The 15,757-nt window shown below is 44.9% G+C and overlaps 1 protein-coding gene across 1 annotated transcript in view; it reads left to right on the top strand.

The window, feature by feature from the left end:
- Nucleotides 1-15,757, top strand: part of rnf169 (ring finger protein 169) — a 59,183-nt gene that overhangs the window by 31,589 nt on the left and 11,837 nt on the right. Inside the window, exons 3-5 of the mRNA XM_063054743.1 lie at nucleotides 4,731-4,895; nucleotides 6,876-6,994; nucleotides 10,347-10,446. Coding sequence (XP_062910813.1) covers nucleotides 4,731-4,895; nucleotides 6,876-6,994; nucleotides 10,347-10,446 — 384 coding nt within the window. The remainder of the gene's footprint in view (nucleotides 1-4,730; nucleotides 4,896-6,875; nucleotides 6,995-10,346; nucleotides 10,447-15,757) is intronic.

The raw sequence follows: 15,757 nt of genomic DNA, 5'->3' as shown, positions 1-15,757 counted from the left end.
CTAAGACAACTGAGCTGCTCCAAAGACTAACACACTTAAAAGTTGCTGGTGAATGCAACAGGCCAGGCAGCATCTCTAGGAAGAGGTACAGTCGACGTTTCAGGCCGAGACCCTTCGTCAGGACTAACTGAAGGAAGAGCTAGTAAGAGATTTGAAAGTGGGAGGGGGAGGGGGAGATCCAAAATGATAGGAGAAGACAGGAGGGGGAGGGATGGAGCCAGGAGCTGGACAGGTGATTGGCAAAAGGCATATGAGAGGATCACGGGACAGGAGGCCCAGGGAGAAAGAAAAGGGGGAGGGGGGAAGCCCAGAGGATGGGCAAGGGGTATAGTCAGAGGGACAGAGGGAGAAAAAGGAAAGAGAGAGAAAAAAAATTAATAATAATAATAAATAAATAAATAAATAAATAAACTTCCGTTAATGCCCCACCTCCCCTTCGTACCCCATCCGTTATTTGTTTATTTATTATTATTAATATTGTTTTTCTCCCTCTGCCCCTTATTGAGTATATTTAAAGCGGGGTTTGAACTTGGAGGGGAACCCTCAGGTGGTGGTGTTCCCCTGTGCCAGAAACTCTTGTCCTGCGTGATGGTTAAGGCACAGGTTTCGGAGGGGCTGTCAAATGAATCCAGGCAAATAACTGCAGTGTACAATATGGATTGCTGACATCAGAAACCATGTAGGTAAATCATTAGTCACAATCGCAGCGGTGCAGAGGAACAATCCAGCAGGTGATTAAATGTTTCCGTTTATCTAGATACATGAAGGAGACACAATTCAGTGTGTAAACCACTTGGAAGGTGTGTGGGGTCACACCCTGGGGACGCGTAAATTGGACCGAGTTGGCACTAGGTCTAAAAAGTTGAGGAGTACTACTTAATCCAATCCAGAGAGCAGCAGGGCTCTCTACCATTGATGGCTTTATGGCCAAGTTTGGGGACGATTCGAAGATAGATGGAGGGGCAGGTAGTGTAGAAGAAGCAGGGAGTCTGCAGAACAACTTAGATTAGAAGAATGGGCAAAGAAGTGACAGGTGGAATATAGTGTTGGAAAGTGTATGGTCATACACTTAGGTAAAAGGAATAAGGGTGAGGATTGTTTTCTAAATGGAGAGGATGTTAAAAAATCAGGTACAAAGTCTTCATGCAGGATTCCCTGAAGGTTAACTTGCAGGTTGAGTTGGTGCTAAGGTGGTAATGTTAGCATTTATTTTGAGAGGGCTAGAATTCAAAAGTAAGGATGCAATAAGGCACTGGTCAGACTGCACTTGGTAATTGTGAGCAATTTTAGGCCCCTTATCTAAGAAAAGATCTGCCAACATTGGAGAGGGTCCAGAGGAAGCTCTGGAGAATGATCTCTGGAATGAAAGGGTTAAAATATCAGGAGTGTTTGATGTCCGGGCCTGTACTCACTGGAGTTTAGAAGGATGGGGGAGAGAGGGAATCTCACTGAAAGCTATCAATTATTGAAAGGCCTAGATAGGGTGGATGTGGAGAGAATGTTTCCTATAGTGGAAAAGTCTAGGACCAGAGGACACAGACTCAGAATAGAGGGACATCCATTTAGAACAGAAGTTAGCCAGAGAGTGGTGAATCTGTGGAATTCATTGCCACAGATGACTGTTGAGGCCAAGTCATTGGGTATATTTAAAGTGGAGGTTGGTAGAATTAGTAAAGGCATCAAAGATTACGGGGAGAAGGGAGGAGAATGGAATTTAGAGGAAAGTAATATCCTGCTCCTATGTCTTAAGGTCTTAAATTAGCCATGATCAAATGGTGGAGCAGGCTCAATGGGCTGAATGGCCTCATTGTGCTCCTATGTCTTATGGTCTTAAATATGAGTGTGCTGGGTGAAGGAGGGCTGTCAGGGTGAGATGACATTTAATTTCGCAAGGGATATGAAGAGTGAGTGGTTGATGCGTCAGTTAGCCACCATGTGCTCAAATAGTGTTAGAAATTGAGAGGACAAATGGTTCCTCTAGTTCCTATGTTAATGTCCTTCTGAAACAAAGTTCTCTATAAATTTACTCAGCTTGCAGACGTAGGCCGGTATCTGATCGAGGCAAGCCTGTGCATGTCCCCTGCACACTTGGCCAGAGACCCGAGTTGCAGAGGCAGGAGGGCTGGAAGGGGAACCAACCACCTGGTTTCCTTCCACAGCTAGCCAGGCAACTGTACCTTGTGCCCGCCCCTCTGTTTAACACCGTGAAGCTCTCTCTCTCCATGCTGGACACAGAATGCAGGATGCAGCTGCCTTGCATTGGATTTGCTTGTTTTAAGGCACGATTTCCTCCACGACAGCTGTGCAGTTTCTGGCATTCGTCTCCTTCAAAGGTGGAGTGTGAGGTGGGTTTGCAGCTTAAACTGCACTGTAGGGCTGGCAGGTGCTGAGGGAAAATGGCACAGGCATAGGGGAGAGCAGAGCTGACAGAGGAGGGAGGGGGCCAATGTTGGGGACAGCAGTCTTACCAGGGAAACACACAGTGAGGGAGCATGGTGCTACCGGGGAACAGGCAGTGAGAGAATGCAGTGTTACCAGGGTAACAGACGGTGAGGGAGTGTGGTGTTACCAGGGGAACAGGTGGTGAGGGAATGTGGTGTTACTAGGGGAACAGGCGGTGAGGGAGTGTGGTGTTACCAGGGGAACAGACAGTGAGGGAACGCAGTGTTACCATGGGAACAGATGGTGGGCCTCCACTAAGTTTCCCGACACCTCTCTGATCAGCTGAACAACTGAAGGAGGGGCTGACCCCCTGAAATGATCCTCCTGGCACTGCAAGCAATTTAGCTGCCCTCCTAGCCAGAGAAGACACACTGAAAACTTTCCCCCCTCTTTCAAATAACTGACAGCTGTCAGTACGGTGTAAGTGAACCTGACCGCTCTGACACTGTCATCAGCCCGCCTACTCAAACTTTCAACTAATCCCTGTCGCTCTCCCTCAACCGAACACTGCCACTCATCTAACAACTGAGAGATCCGCTCTGCCCATGTCTCGCACGCCTCCGCCCCTCTTGGGGTGGACACTATCCCAAACGCCACCATAGCTAGAACATTTATTTTCAGACCCTACCTCCAAATCAGACCATTCTTTCCTCTCTCTCCCAACAGCATGGGCAGCCCCGAGTTCCACCTCCAACTCGTCAATGCTAGTCTGAACTCGAACAAAGACCTCACCCACCACGCATACAGCAATAACCAGCAAATAACCCACAGAGACACACATTACTGATTTAAAAAGGGCAACCACACAGCATACCAATTCTGGACGAAAGGCCCCACAATGTAGTCCCCCTGGCCACCCTCAGGGTCGCTCGGCTCGCTGTCATCTAGGGAAACAGCCCTCGGCCCCACCAAACTGGGTAATTAGTTCGTGTGGATGCTGTGTGATGTACCCCACCCTGCCCAAATAACAGACAATACACCAGATACGATTAAATGATTTACTGTTTATAGATATTACTGGAACTATATAATTAAAAGAGAATGAAATATAAAAGGAAAATAAAAGGCGCCACACTTATCAAAGTTCAATCTCTTCGTGCACAAACAGTTGGAGCTCAGGACCCTTCTTCTTCACCCTGCAACCCCTCGGACCACCTCGACCGGCCGCCTGGGACCAACAACGGTGGTCGACCAGACGCTCCACACGAGTCCGAGTCCATCTCCATCTCCTCTCCTCGCCGAACGCCCTCCTCGGGGTCCGACCCTGTTAGCGGACTCACAGCACCTGGTCCATCCTCTGTCTCTCTCTCTCCCGCCTTCTCCCCCAAAACGTCGCACATACAATTCTTCCAGATACACCAAAATCATAACAACTATCCCTATTGGTTCGTAACATTTTCTTATCACTGCCTAACCCAAAACAAGCTGCTAGCACAAAAAACTTTCTCAGCGTTTAACATAACAAAGAAGCATTCCCAAGTATAACATAACAAAGTAGCCTACGCAGTAACATAAGAGAGGAAACCCCCTTACATGAACATACAGTGAAATGTGTCATTTGTATCAGGTTCTGCTGCGCAGCTCACAAGTGTCAGCACACTTTGGGCACCAAATCATGCCCACAACTCACTGACCATAACCTGTGTGTCTTTGGAATGTGGGAGGAAACCAGAGCACCTGTAGGAAACCCACGTGGTCATGAGGAGAACGTACAAACTCCTTACAGACAGCAGTGAGAACTGAACCCTGATCTACAGCTGATTCTGTAAAGTGTTACACGCCACCACGCTACCATGATTCCTCAGTGTATCCCTGTATCTCTCACGTGGCTCCCCATCATGGCAGCTGGGGGCATCGGAGTTCGGAGCTCATTTCCAGCACTGTCTGTAAGGAGTTGGTACGTTCTTCCTGTGAGCGCATGGGTGTCCTCCAGGTGCTCCGGTTTCCTCCCACAGTCCAAAGACATAGCAGTTGGTAGGCTAATTGGTCATTGTCAATTGTCCTGTGATTAGGCAAGGGTTAAATAGGTGGGTTGCTGGATGGCGCAGCTAGTTGAGGAAGGGCCTGTTCCACGTCATATCTCTAAACAAATAAGTATAAAATCATAAGATACCACTTCAGATAGTTTACTGCATTCAGGCGTTTCACATTGTAAAGTGATGTCGACCGTGGCTGATGTCCGCTGGAGATGAGCTTCCCCCTGCCCAGCCACCATCCCAGATCAGTCGGAGGAACAGGAACATTGATTCGTATCTGGAGCCTGAGACTTGAACCTTCTGTCCTTCTAGTTTGAGGCGGAGGAGAGCTTGAAGGAGGATGATGAGACGGTCACGGCAGAGATAATTCACATCATCCTGGCCGAGGGGGAGCAGGAGCAGGAGAAGAAGAAGCTGACTGTGGCTGAGCAGCTGAAAAGGGACGAGCAGTTGGCACGGAAATGGAATCGAGAACTGGTGAGTATTCAGCTCTCTCTTTCCCCCAGTCCCCGTTTCAGATTTTGTTCACACCCCACGTGCAGGGACATAGCAGTTGTTGTGCAAGTTGATAGGATTTAAATAGGCACGTGAATGTGAGGAAAATGGAAGGATGTGGACTGTGTAGGCAGAAGGGATTAGTTTGGTTAGCCATTTGATTACTAATTTAATTGGTTCAGTGCAACTTTGTGGGCTGAAGGGCCTGTTCCTGTGCTGTGTTATTCTGTGTTCTGTGTTCTATTGTTATGAAGAAGACGTATGTTTTGTTGGCCTTCATTAGTCAGAGAACTAAGTTCAAGAGTTGTGACGTAATGTTATAGCGCTATAGAACCCTGGTTAGACCACACTTGCAATTTCGTGTTCAGTTCTGGCTACCTCATTGTAGGAAGGATGTGGAAGCTTTCGAGAGGGGGCAGAGGAGATTTGCCAGGATGCTGCCTGGATTAGGGAGCATGACTTTTGAGGATAGGTTGGGTGAACTAGGACTTTTTTCTTTGGCGTGAAGGAGGATGAGATGTGACTTGATAAAGGTGTACAAGATAATAAAGAGGCATAGATTGGCGAGCTGGAGACTTTTTCCCAGGGCCAAAATAGCAAATAGAAGGGGGCATAATTTTAAGGTGACTGGATGAGAGTATGGGAATGTCAGAGGTATGTTTTTTTTTACATAGAACAGGGTGGGTATGTGGAATGCCCTGCCAGGGTAGGTGGTAAAGACAGATCTATTATGAACATTTAAGAGACTCTTAGATAAGCACAAGTGCGAAAGAAAAATAGAGGGCTATGTGGGAGGTGGGAGGGAAGGGTTAGCTTGATATTGGAGTTGGTTAAAATGTCAGCACATCTGAAGGAGACTGTACTATGTTCTCTAAGGAAAGGGATGATAGTGATGTTCAGTTCACCTTCACGGGAACGGGGGAATGCAGAGTCAGCTGATGGGATGAAGAACAGTTTCAGCCTGAAACGCTGGCTGTTTATTCCCCTCCATAGATGCTGTCTGACCTGCAGAGTTCTTCCAGTTTTGTGTGTGTTGCTCCTGATTTCCAGCATCTGCAGAATTTCTCATGTTATTCATCATGGGATGTTTAGCACTGAACTTAAACATGATGCAAGAACCAGATGTTTTGTTTAAATATCATTGGTTAATGGGTAGGTGTTGGGAGGGAGAAACTTCCCACTGCCTTACATGTGGATCCAGCACTGAGAGCTTCAGTTTAATTTCTTACCTTTGTATACCACCTCTGACTGCAGAGACCTAGCAAGGTGTCCGTCTGGGTTATGGAACAGGGCTTAAACCCACAATCTTCAGATCAGTCTCCAATGAGTTGTCCAGGGCAACTTAATTTCCTCCTGGTTCATGTATTTTTTTGGAATGCTCAGATGTTTTTATTGAGGGGGAAGTTGGAAGTGTGGTGGAGTGTGTCCCTCGTCCCTCGTTATCTTGGTTCATCCAGGGAAAAGCATTAAGGTCATAGGACACTACTGTATAGAAACAGGCCCTTCAGCCCATCTAGTCTATGCAGAACTGTTAATCTGCCTAGTCCCATCAACCTGTACTTCGACCATAGCCCTCCATGCTCCTCCCAGCCATGTACCTATCCAAACTTCTCTTAAATGCTTAAATCAAACACGCGTTTGCCACTTCCACTGGCAGCTCGTTCCACACTCTCACCATCCTGTGAGTGAAGAAGTTCCCCTCAAGTTCTCCTTAAATATTTCACCTTTCATCTGTAACCTAAGACCTCTAGTTCAAGTCTCACCAAACCTCACTGGAAAAAGTCTGTTGGCACTTAAACTATCTGTACCCCTCATAATTTTGTATACCTCTATCAAATCTCCCCTCATGCTCCTATGCTCCAGGGAATAAAGTCCTAACCTATTTAGCCTTTCCTGAAAGCTCAGGTCCTTCAGTCCTGACAACATCCTTATAAATTTTCTCTGTTAACTGTCCTTCTATAGGCTGCTGACAACATGTCTGACTCGGAGAACGAAGAGCCAGCAAGACGGGTGACTACCCGGCAGTGGGGGAAATTGGCCAACGGCAAACTGAGCTCCAGCTGTTCCAGTCGCCTCACGAGGTAAACAAGGAGCTGACCTTAGCTTGTTGTGTAAACGTATGTACTGCACTTAATTACTGAACCTCTGTTCTGAATCCTCGGGTGGCACCACTCCCCCTTCACCGTTCTGTGCTGGAAGTCGGCTATGCCACCAGTGTAATCTGCAGCCTCCTCGACCTTGGTGAGACCCAGGGCAGATGGTGGAACCACTTCGTTGAGAACCTTTGCTCTGTCCACCTCAAAATGCAGGATTAACTGCTGGCTACCCATTTCAATTCAACTTCCCGTTCTCATTCTGACATGTTGGTCCATGGTCTCTTGTACTGCCACGATGAGGCCACTCTCAGGTCAGAGGAGCATATTCTGTCTGGGGAGCCTCCAACCAAATGGCATGAACATCAGTTTCTCCAACTTCTGATCATTTCCCCCCCTTCCTTCCTTCTCTCTTTTTCCATTCCCCATTCCATTTCACCCCTTCTCTTCTCCTCTCCGGCCCATCGTCTCCACTTGGTTCCCCTCTTCCTTCCCTTTCTCCCATAGTCCATTCCCTCTCCTATCAGATTTATTTTTTCTTCAGCCTTTTACCTCTTCCATCTACTACAGAGGAGGCCAGGCACTGACTTACAGAGGTTTATAAAATTATTAAGTCCATCAATAAGGTGAATAGCTACAGTATTTCACCCCCCCCCCCCCCCGGGCGGGAAAGTCAAGAACAAGGCATAGGGCAAAAGTGAGAGGGAAATGACTGAGAGGGCATTTGACAGAGTGCTCTGGTTGGTGGGTATGGAAGGAAATGCCAGAGGAAGTGGTAGAGGGAGGTACAAATGCAATATTAAAAAAAAATTGGACAGGCATATGGCATTATGAAGGACCCCACACACCCCTCATATAAACTCTTCTCCCTCCTGCCATCTGGGAAAAGGCACCGAAGCATTCAGGGTCTCACGACCAGACTATGTAACAGTTTCTTCCCCCGAACCATCAGACTCCTCAATACCCAAAGTCTGGCTTGACACCAGCCTACTGCCCTCTACTGTGCATATTGTCTTGTTTATTATTTATTGTAGTCCCTGCACTGTTTTGTGCACTTTATGCAGTCCTGGATAGGACTGTAGTCTAGTGTAGTTTTTGTGTTTCTTTTCTTATGTAGTTCAGTGTAGTTTTTGTGTTGTTTCATGTAGCATCATGGTCCTGGAAAACATTGTCTCATTTTTACTATGTTCTGTACCAGCAGTTATGGTTGAAATGTCAATAAAAAGTGACTTGACTGGACTTGGATAGGAGAGGTTTAGAGGAATGTGGACCAAGCAGAAGCACATGGGAATAAATCAGTTCAGCAATACATTCAAAATGCTGAAGGAAGTCAACAAGTCAGGTAATGTCTATGGAGGAGAATAAACAGTTGACATTTCAGAGCGAGACCCTTCATCATTCCTCTCCATAGATGTTGCCTGACCTGCTGAGATCATCTGGCGTTTTGTGTGTGTTGTTCAAGATTTCCAGCATCTGCTTCTGTGCTGTAAAGTTCTATGACTATATTTCCTCTAGAGTCTGGGTGACTTACCTTGTTTGCTGATCCTGTGAAATGCTTTTTGACATTTTGCTAGTTAAAAGTGCTGCATAACTGGGAATGGGATGTCCAGGAAGGGATAACAGCTGTGGTGAAGGGGTTTGTCATGTCCATTCTGGGCCAGTTCACTCACCTTTGTTCATACCCCGCTTCAAGAAACAGGCTTAACCAGATGAGGGTAGCTGGCGGCCTCATATTTCAGTGAGTTAGGGACATGCCTGTCCTAGCATGTGAAGTCAACTTGGGCGGACTGGACAGATGAAATCTAGCGAGATCCGGGAAGGCAGCTCTGCAACGCTCTGTGGAAAGTGAATGGCATGACAAGGCACAGAAGAAGCCGTGATCATTCCTGCAACCAAGGAAGACCCCAGATTGTGATGGCTACTTGTACGACTGGACCCGGACTTCCAAGGTTGAGAGAGTGGAACTGCCCCAGTTGCAACGGCCTTTCCGCTTTAAAAATTCTCCCGCACAGGTCTCCTGTCATTGTTGGATATGCCAGACAACCACCATAACTGGGAGATCTCGGGGCTTGAGATGACACCACCTGATGGCACAGTGACGTTGGTGGGTAGCATGCAGTGTAGCAGTTAGTGTAATGCTATACAGTGCCAGTGATCAGGGTTCAATTCCACCACTGTCTGTAAGGCATCTTTACATTCTCACCATGACCACGTGGTTTCCTCCCACATTCCAAAGTCCTACACGGAAGGGTTAGTGGGTTGTGGGCATGTTATGTGGCCAGAAGCATGGTGATAATTGTGGACTGTCCCCAGCTGATGCTTGGACTGAGCTGGCTGTTGACGCTAAAGATGCATTTCACTGTGTATTTTGCAATAAAAAATAGTCTTTGAAGGTCTTTACTTTTGAAGCAATTCTAGTTCTTGCTGTACGTGTGATAAATAAAGCTAATCTCTAATCTTTAAGTGCTTCTGACATTTTGCTAGTTAAAGGTAGTGTATAACTGGGAGATCCCATCAACACCACCTTGGGCAAGTAAAGGCATCCGTTAGTCTTGCGACACCATGGATCTGCGCCTGGAAGGTATTCACTCTCCAGGGCGCAGGCCTGGGCAAGGTTTTATGGAAGACCAGCAGTTGCCCATGCTGCAAGTCTCCCCTCTCCACAACACCGATGTTGTCCAAGGGAAGGGCATTAGGACCCTTGGCACCAGCGTCGTCGCAGAGCAATGTGTGATTAAGTGCCTTGCTCAAGGACACAACACGTTGCCTCGGCTGGGGCTCGAACTCACGACCTTCATGTCGCTAGTCCAATGCCTTAACCACTTGGCCACATGCCCACCACCTTGGGCAGAACAGTGTATAACTGGGAGATCCTGGGACAACACCACCTTGGGCAGGGCAGTGTATAACTGGGAGGATCCCAATGACACCACCTTGGGCAGAACAGTGTATAACTGGGAGATCCTGGGACAACACCACCTTGGGCAGGGCAGTGTATAACTGGGAGGATCCCAATGACACCACCTTGGGCAGGACGGTGTATAACTGGGAGACACAACCTTGGGCAGGACAGTGTATAACTGGTAGATCCCGGAATGACACACCTTGGGCAGGACAGTGTATAACTGGGAGATCCTGGGACAACACAACCTTGGGCAGGACAGTGTATAACTGGTAGATCCCGGACGACACACCTTGGGCAGGATGGTGTATAACTGGGAGATCCTGGACGACACCACCTTGGGTAGTGTGGTATAATAGATGGACAGAGCGGTGTATAACTGGGAGATCCCGTGATGACAGCTCCTTTCCCCTTACTCTCTCCACCTTGTGTTTGCAGGATGCTTCGTGCCAGCTCAGAGGAATCTCGGAGTTGGAGTACACCTGTGGAAAATAACCAGATCCGGAGAGTAGTACCTCGTGGCGACAGTGGAATCAAGGTAACCTCATTGGCAGCCGTTACCCGTGGGTGAAGCATCACACTTCCACTTGTATCTGCACTGATGGCATAAGCATTCAGTAGGAAGCATCTATATTCACTAAGCAACCTAAGCATATGGTGGCAGTGTATTTATAGGAAAGCATTGAGTCCAGGGTTGGTGGTGGCACAGGAGGAGACAGTTCCTTTTGTTGAGCCCATGTCAGCTCGCTGAAACAGTCCCACTGCCCCATTCTGGCCCCATTCTGATAGGGTGGTTAAGAAGATGTATGGTGTGTTAGCCTTCATTAGTCGGGGAACTGAATTCAAGAGCTGTGAGGAAATGTTGCAGCTCTATAAAGTCCTGGTTAGACAACACAGAGTATTGTGCTCAGTTCTGGTCACCTCATTATGGGAAGGTTGTGAAAGCTTTAGAGAGAGTGCATAGGAGATTTACCAGCCTGCTGCCTGGACTAGAGAGCATATCTTATGAGGAAAGATTGAGCCGGCTAGAGCTTTTCTCTTTGGAGCAGAGGAGGGTGAGAGGTGACTTGATAGAGATGTGGAAATGGCTAATAAGAAGGGCCGTGATTTTAAGGTGATTGGTGGAAAGTATAAGGAGGGATGTCAGAGGTAGATTTTGTTTTTACGGAGATTGATGGGTGCATGCAGTGTGCTGTCAGGGGTGTTGGTAGATGCAGATATATTAGGGACATTTAAGAAACTCTTAGGAACATGGATGATAGAAAAGTGATGAGCTATGTGGGAGGGAACCTTCCCAGTTTTGCTTATCACTCAAATCTGTCCACTAATGATGCCACAGCCTCTGTCCTCCATTCCGTCCTGTCCCACATGGAAAATGGTGCCTCATATGCCACAATGCTTTTTATTGACTTCAGCTCGGCGTTTAATATGATCATCCCTCAGAAGTTGGGTCCTCATTGGGTCTCAACACCTCTCTCGCTGTACTGGATCCTAGACTTCTTAACAGAAAGGCCCTAGTCACTGTGTTGGCAGAAACATCACACTGAGCACTGGTGCCCCCCAGGGCTATGTGCTCAGCCCGCTGCTTTCCACACTGCTGATGCACGACAGCAATGCTAGATTCAGTTCAAACCGAATCATTAAGTTCACTGATGACACAACAGTGTTTGGCCTCATCAACAACGACAAGACTGCGTACAGAGAGAAAGTAGAGTGGCTGGTAGAATGCTGCAAGCACAACCTGAGTCTCAACATGGACAAGGCACGAAGAGATCATTGTGGACTTTAGGAAGGTGCAGACCACTCTTCACTACACATGCACGGCTCCTTTATGGAGAGAGTTAGGAGCACTACGTTTCTGGAAGTGCACAAAACAGACGATCTCACCTGGGCCCTCAACACCACCTGTTTGGAATATCTCTACTTTCGGAGGAGATAGAGACAAGCGAAGCACATCCTGCACCCCCCCACCCCCCCCCATTCTAACAAATTTTTACAAGAGCATTGTCTAGAGCGTCCTGACCAGCTGCATCACTGTCTGGTACGGGAATCGCAAGGCATCTGACCGCAAGATTGTGAGCACAGTGAGAAATTGTGAGATTGTGAGCACTGCTGAGAGGATCATCAGGGTCTCTCTCCCACCCATCAGAGGTATTTATCCGGAGTGCTGGTAGGCAGGGCCTTTAGCATTGTCAATGATCCCTCCCATCCGTCTAACAATCTGTTTCACTCCCTACCATCAGGCATGAGGTACCCTAGCATTAGGACAAGAACTGTTTGGATGGGAAGCAGGTTCATTCCTCAGGCCATAAGACTGCTGAACTCCCAGCCACCACCTAGGTCTCATCATGTTTGAAGTGCCGGTTGCATTATGCTGTTTACTTTTTAACTTGTGTTATAAATGCATCTTATTATTTAGATAGATATACTTTATTGATCCCGAAGGAAATTGGGTTTCGTTACAGCTGCATCAACCAAGAAAAGAGCATAAATATAGCAATACAAAAACCACAAACAATCAAACAACGATATGCAAACTATGCCAGATGGAAATAAGTCCAGGACCAGCCTATTGGTTCAGGGTGTCTGACCCTCCACGGGAGGAGCTGCAAAGTTCGATGGCCACAGGCAGGAACAACCTCCCATGATGCCCAGTGTTGTATCTCGGTGGAATATGGCCAGAGTCCAACAGCAAAAAGTTCAATATCTGGTCTACAAACACGTTCCTCGATCGTAATATGACCAGGATTGCACCATCCGTTGTTAACCAGGACAGCAAGCCCCCCTCCTTTACACTTACCGCTCTCAGTGCATTTCCGGTCAGCCCGAACGGTCTGGAAGCCCTCCATGGAAACATTTTGGTCGGGTATGTCCTTGTGCAGCCACGTTTCAGTAAAACACATAACACTGCACTCCCGAAATGTTCTCTGACTCCTGGCTAGCGCCGTCAAGTTGTCCATTTTATTACTCAGTGATCTCACATTGCCCATAATGAGAGAGAGAAGACACGGCTTATAACTCCTCTTCTCTATAAGTCTCTGTTGTCTCGACCCAGTCCTCTTTCCTCGCCTTTTTGATCCCCCTTTTTGCATCCTCTATGTGTTTTCCCCCAGATTTCAGCTGGTCCCTGGAATAAACAATGCAACCATACTGCTGCCCCGCTAATGAATCGTGTCCGAATGTAACTATTTCCAGCGCTAAAAACCCAAATAAAACTCTCCACCAGCATGTTAGAAAGGGTGCAGCTTCAACATGTTACCGTGGAAGAAAGGATTCTACAGGCGGCTGCCAAGAATGGAAAAGGACCATTGATAATAGAAGGGAACAGAATTTTTTTCTACCCTGACATAAGCTGTGAACTTTTGAAGAGAAGGAAGAGATTCAACCCACTGGAAAAAGTCCTATGGGATCATGGTTATCAATTTATACCGCGCTATCCTGCAACTTTGAAGATTTTTTTGGCTAATGGAGAAAAAAGATTTTTTGATGATTACCGGAAGGCAGAGGAGTTTGTGCGAGATTCTTTGAATACTCACCAGACACAAGAAGAAATCTAGGGGAGCGAGATGGATTAAAGATGGCTGGGACAGGGAACAGACTTGGTGGATTTTTAAAGGCGGAAGAATATATAAATATATTATTAACTATATGATAGAGGGGAAGAATTGTAAAAGTTTGGGGAATATTAGTTGGGAATAGTGACATTAAATTTTTATATATATAATTTTTTTTGTTACGGGGGAGCTGGAAGAAATACTGACCAATCGCTACAGGATTCGTGTGCAATCGTGGCAATAGCCATGACCCGCAAAATGGAGGGGAGTAATGTTGTGGTTTTTTTTCACTCACAACATTAGTAGGGGGGTATTTTGTTATTTTTCTTTTTATATTATATCTATCTTTTATTTCTTTCTTTTTGCCTGCTTGATTGGGGGGAAACACATAGCAACATGGTGAAGTTTAAAGAGATTCCCCAAGGAACTATGAGAATTGAGATGTTAAGTAATGTTTTAGTTTGGAGTAATTTTGTTAAGAATAATGACTAATTTATTGAATTTTTTGAGTTTTAATGTTAATGGGCTTAACGGACCGGTGAAAAGAAAAAGAATTTTAACACACATTGAGAAAATGAAGGTAGATATAGCCTTCTTGCAGGAAACACACTTAACAGAAATAGAACATCAGAAATTAAAGAGAGACTGGGTGGGAAGTGTTGTTGCAGCTTTATTTAATTCAAAAGCGAGGGGAGTAGCAATTTTGATCAATAAAACATTACCAATTAGAATACAAAATGTAATAACTGATTCTGGGGGGAGATATGTGATTATACACTGCCAACTTTTTCCTGAATTATGGACCCTCATGAATATTTATGCACCAAATGAAAATGCTGCAAAATTTATACAAGAAGCTTTTTTGAATTTGGCTGATGCACATGATAAAATATTAATAGGTGGAGACTTTAACTTTTGCCTAGACCCAGTCTTAGACAGATCAACTAAGGCTGTTACAAAATCGAAAGTAGTAAAACTAACTTTATCGTTGATGAAAGATTTAAATTTGATTGATATATGGAGAAGAATTAACCCCAAAGAAAGAGACTATTCGTTCTATTCTAACAGACATAAAACTTACTCAAGGATAGATTTTTTTCAATTATCAATGAATGTTCAAGACAGAGTGATAAATATGGAATATAAAGCGAGAATATTGTCAGATCACTCTCCTTTATTAATGACAATAATAATGACGGATAAGGAAGAAGCGACTTATAGATGGAGATTTAATTCAGTATTATTAAAACGTCAAGATTTTTGTGATTTTATGAAAAAACATCCAATTTTTTTTGGATACAAACTCATTCAGTTGATGATAAATTTGTATTATGGGATGTGATAAAAGCATATTTGAGGGGTCAGATAATAAGTTATACGTCTAAAATTAAGGAATATATGGTAGAACTAGATCAATTGGAAAAAATAGATTACAAAATTAGAAAAAGAATCTCAAAGACGTATGATAGAAGAAAAACAAAGACAACTTGTCAATAAGAAATTACAATATAATACGCTTCAGACATATCGAATGGAAAAAGCAATCATGAGATCTAAGCAAAGGTATTATGAGTTAGGTGAGAGATCACACAAAATTCTTGCCTGGCAGTTGGAAACAGAACAGGCTTCCAAAATGATAAATGCAATTAGAACAAGTGCAAATAAAATTACTTATAAACCTTTAGAAATTAATGAAACCTTCAAAAGTTTCTACTCTGAATTATATCAATCGAAATCACAAAACAATGTTAATGAGATAGAAAGATTTTTATCACAAATAACTCTTCCAAAATTGAATTTGGAAGAACAGAAGGGATTAGATATGCCTTTTACATTAAAAGAAGTTGAAGAAGCTTTAGGATCACTTCAAGGTAATAAATCTCCAGGAGAGGATGGTTTTGCGCCTGAATTTTATAAAAAGTTTAAAGATTTATTAATTTCTCCTTTTATGGAGTTAATACGTCAAGTGGAAAAAACACATAAACTTCCAGAATCTCTCTCAACAGTGATTGTAATAGTATTCCCAAAAAAAGGTAGAAATCCTTTAAAACCAGCATCATGTAGGACTATTTCTTTATTGAACACGGATTATAAAATAATAGCAAAAATTTTATCTAGATTATCTAAATATTTACCAAAATTAATACATATGCATCAGACAGGATTTATTAAAAATAGACAATTGGCAGATAATGTAACTCGACTACTTAGTATAATTCATTTGGCACAAAAACGGGAGGAGATGAGTATGGTAGTAGCCTTGGATGCAGAAAAAGCATTTGATAGATTGGAATG

This window comes from Mobula hypostoma, chromosome 7 (genome assembly GCF_963921235.1).
Source record: "Mobula hypostoma chromosome 7, sMobHyp1.1, whole genome shotgun sequence".
Taxonomy (NCBI): Eukaryota; Metazoa; Chordata; class Chondrichthyes; order Myliobatiformes; family Myliobatidae; genus Mobula; species Mobula hypostoma.
Note: the sequence above shows the minus strand (reverse complement) of the source record. Positions and strands in the feature narration are given on the sequence as shown.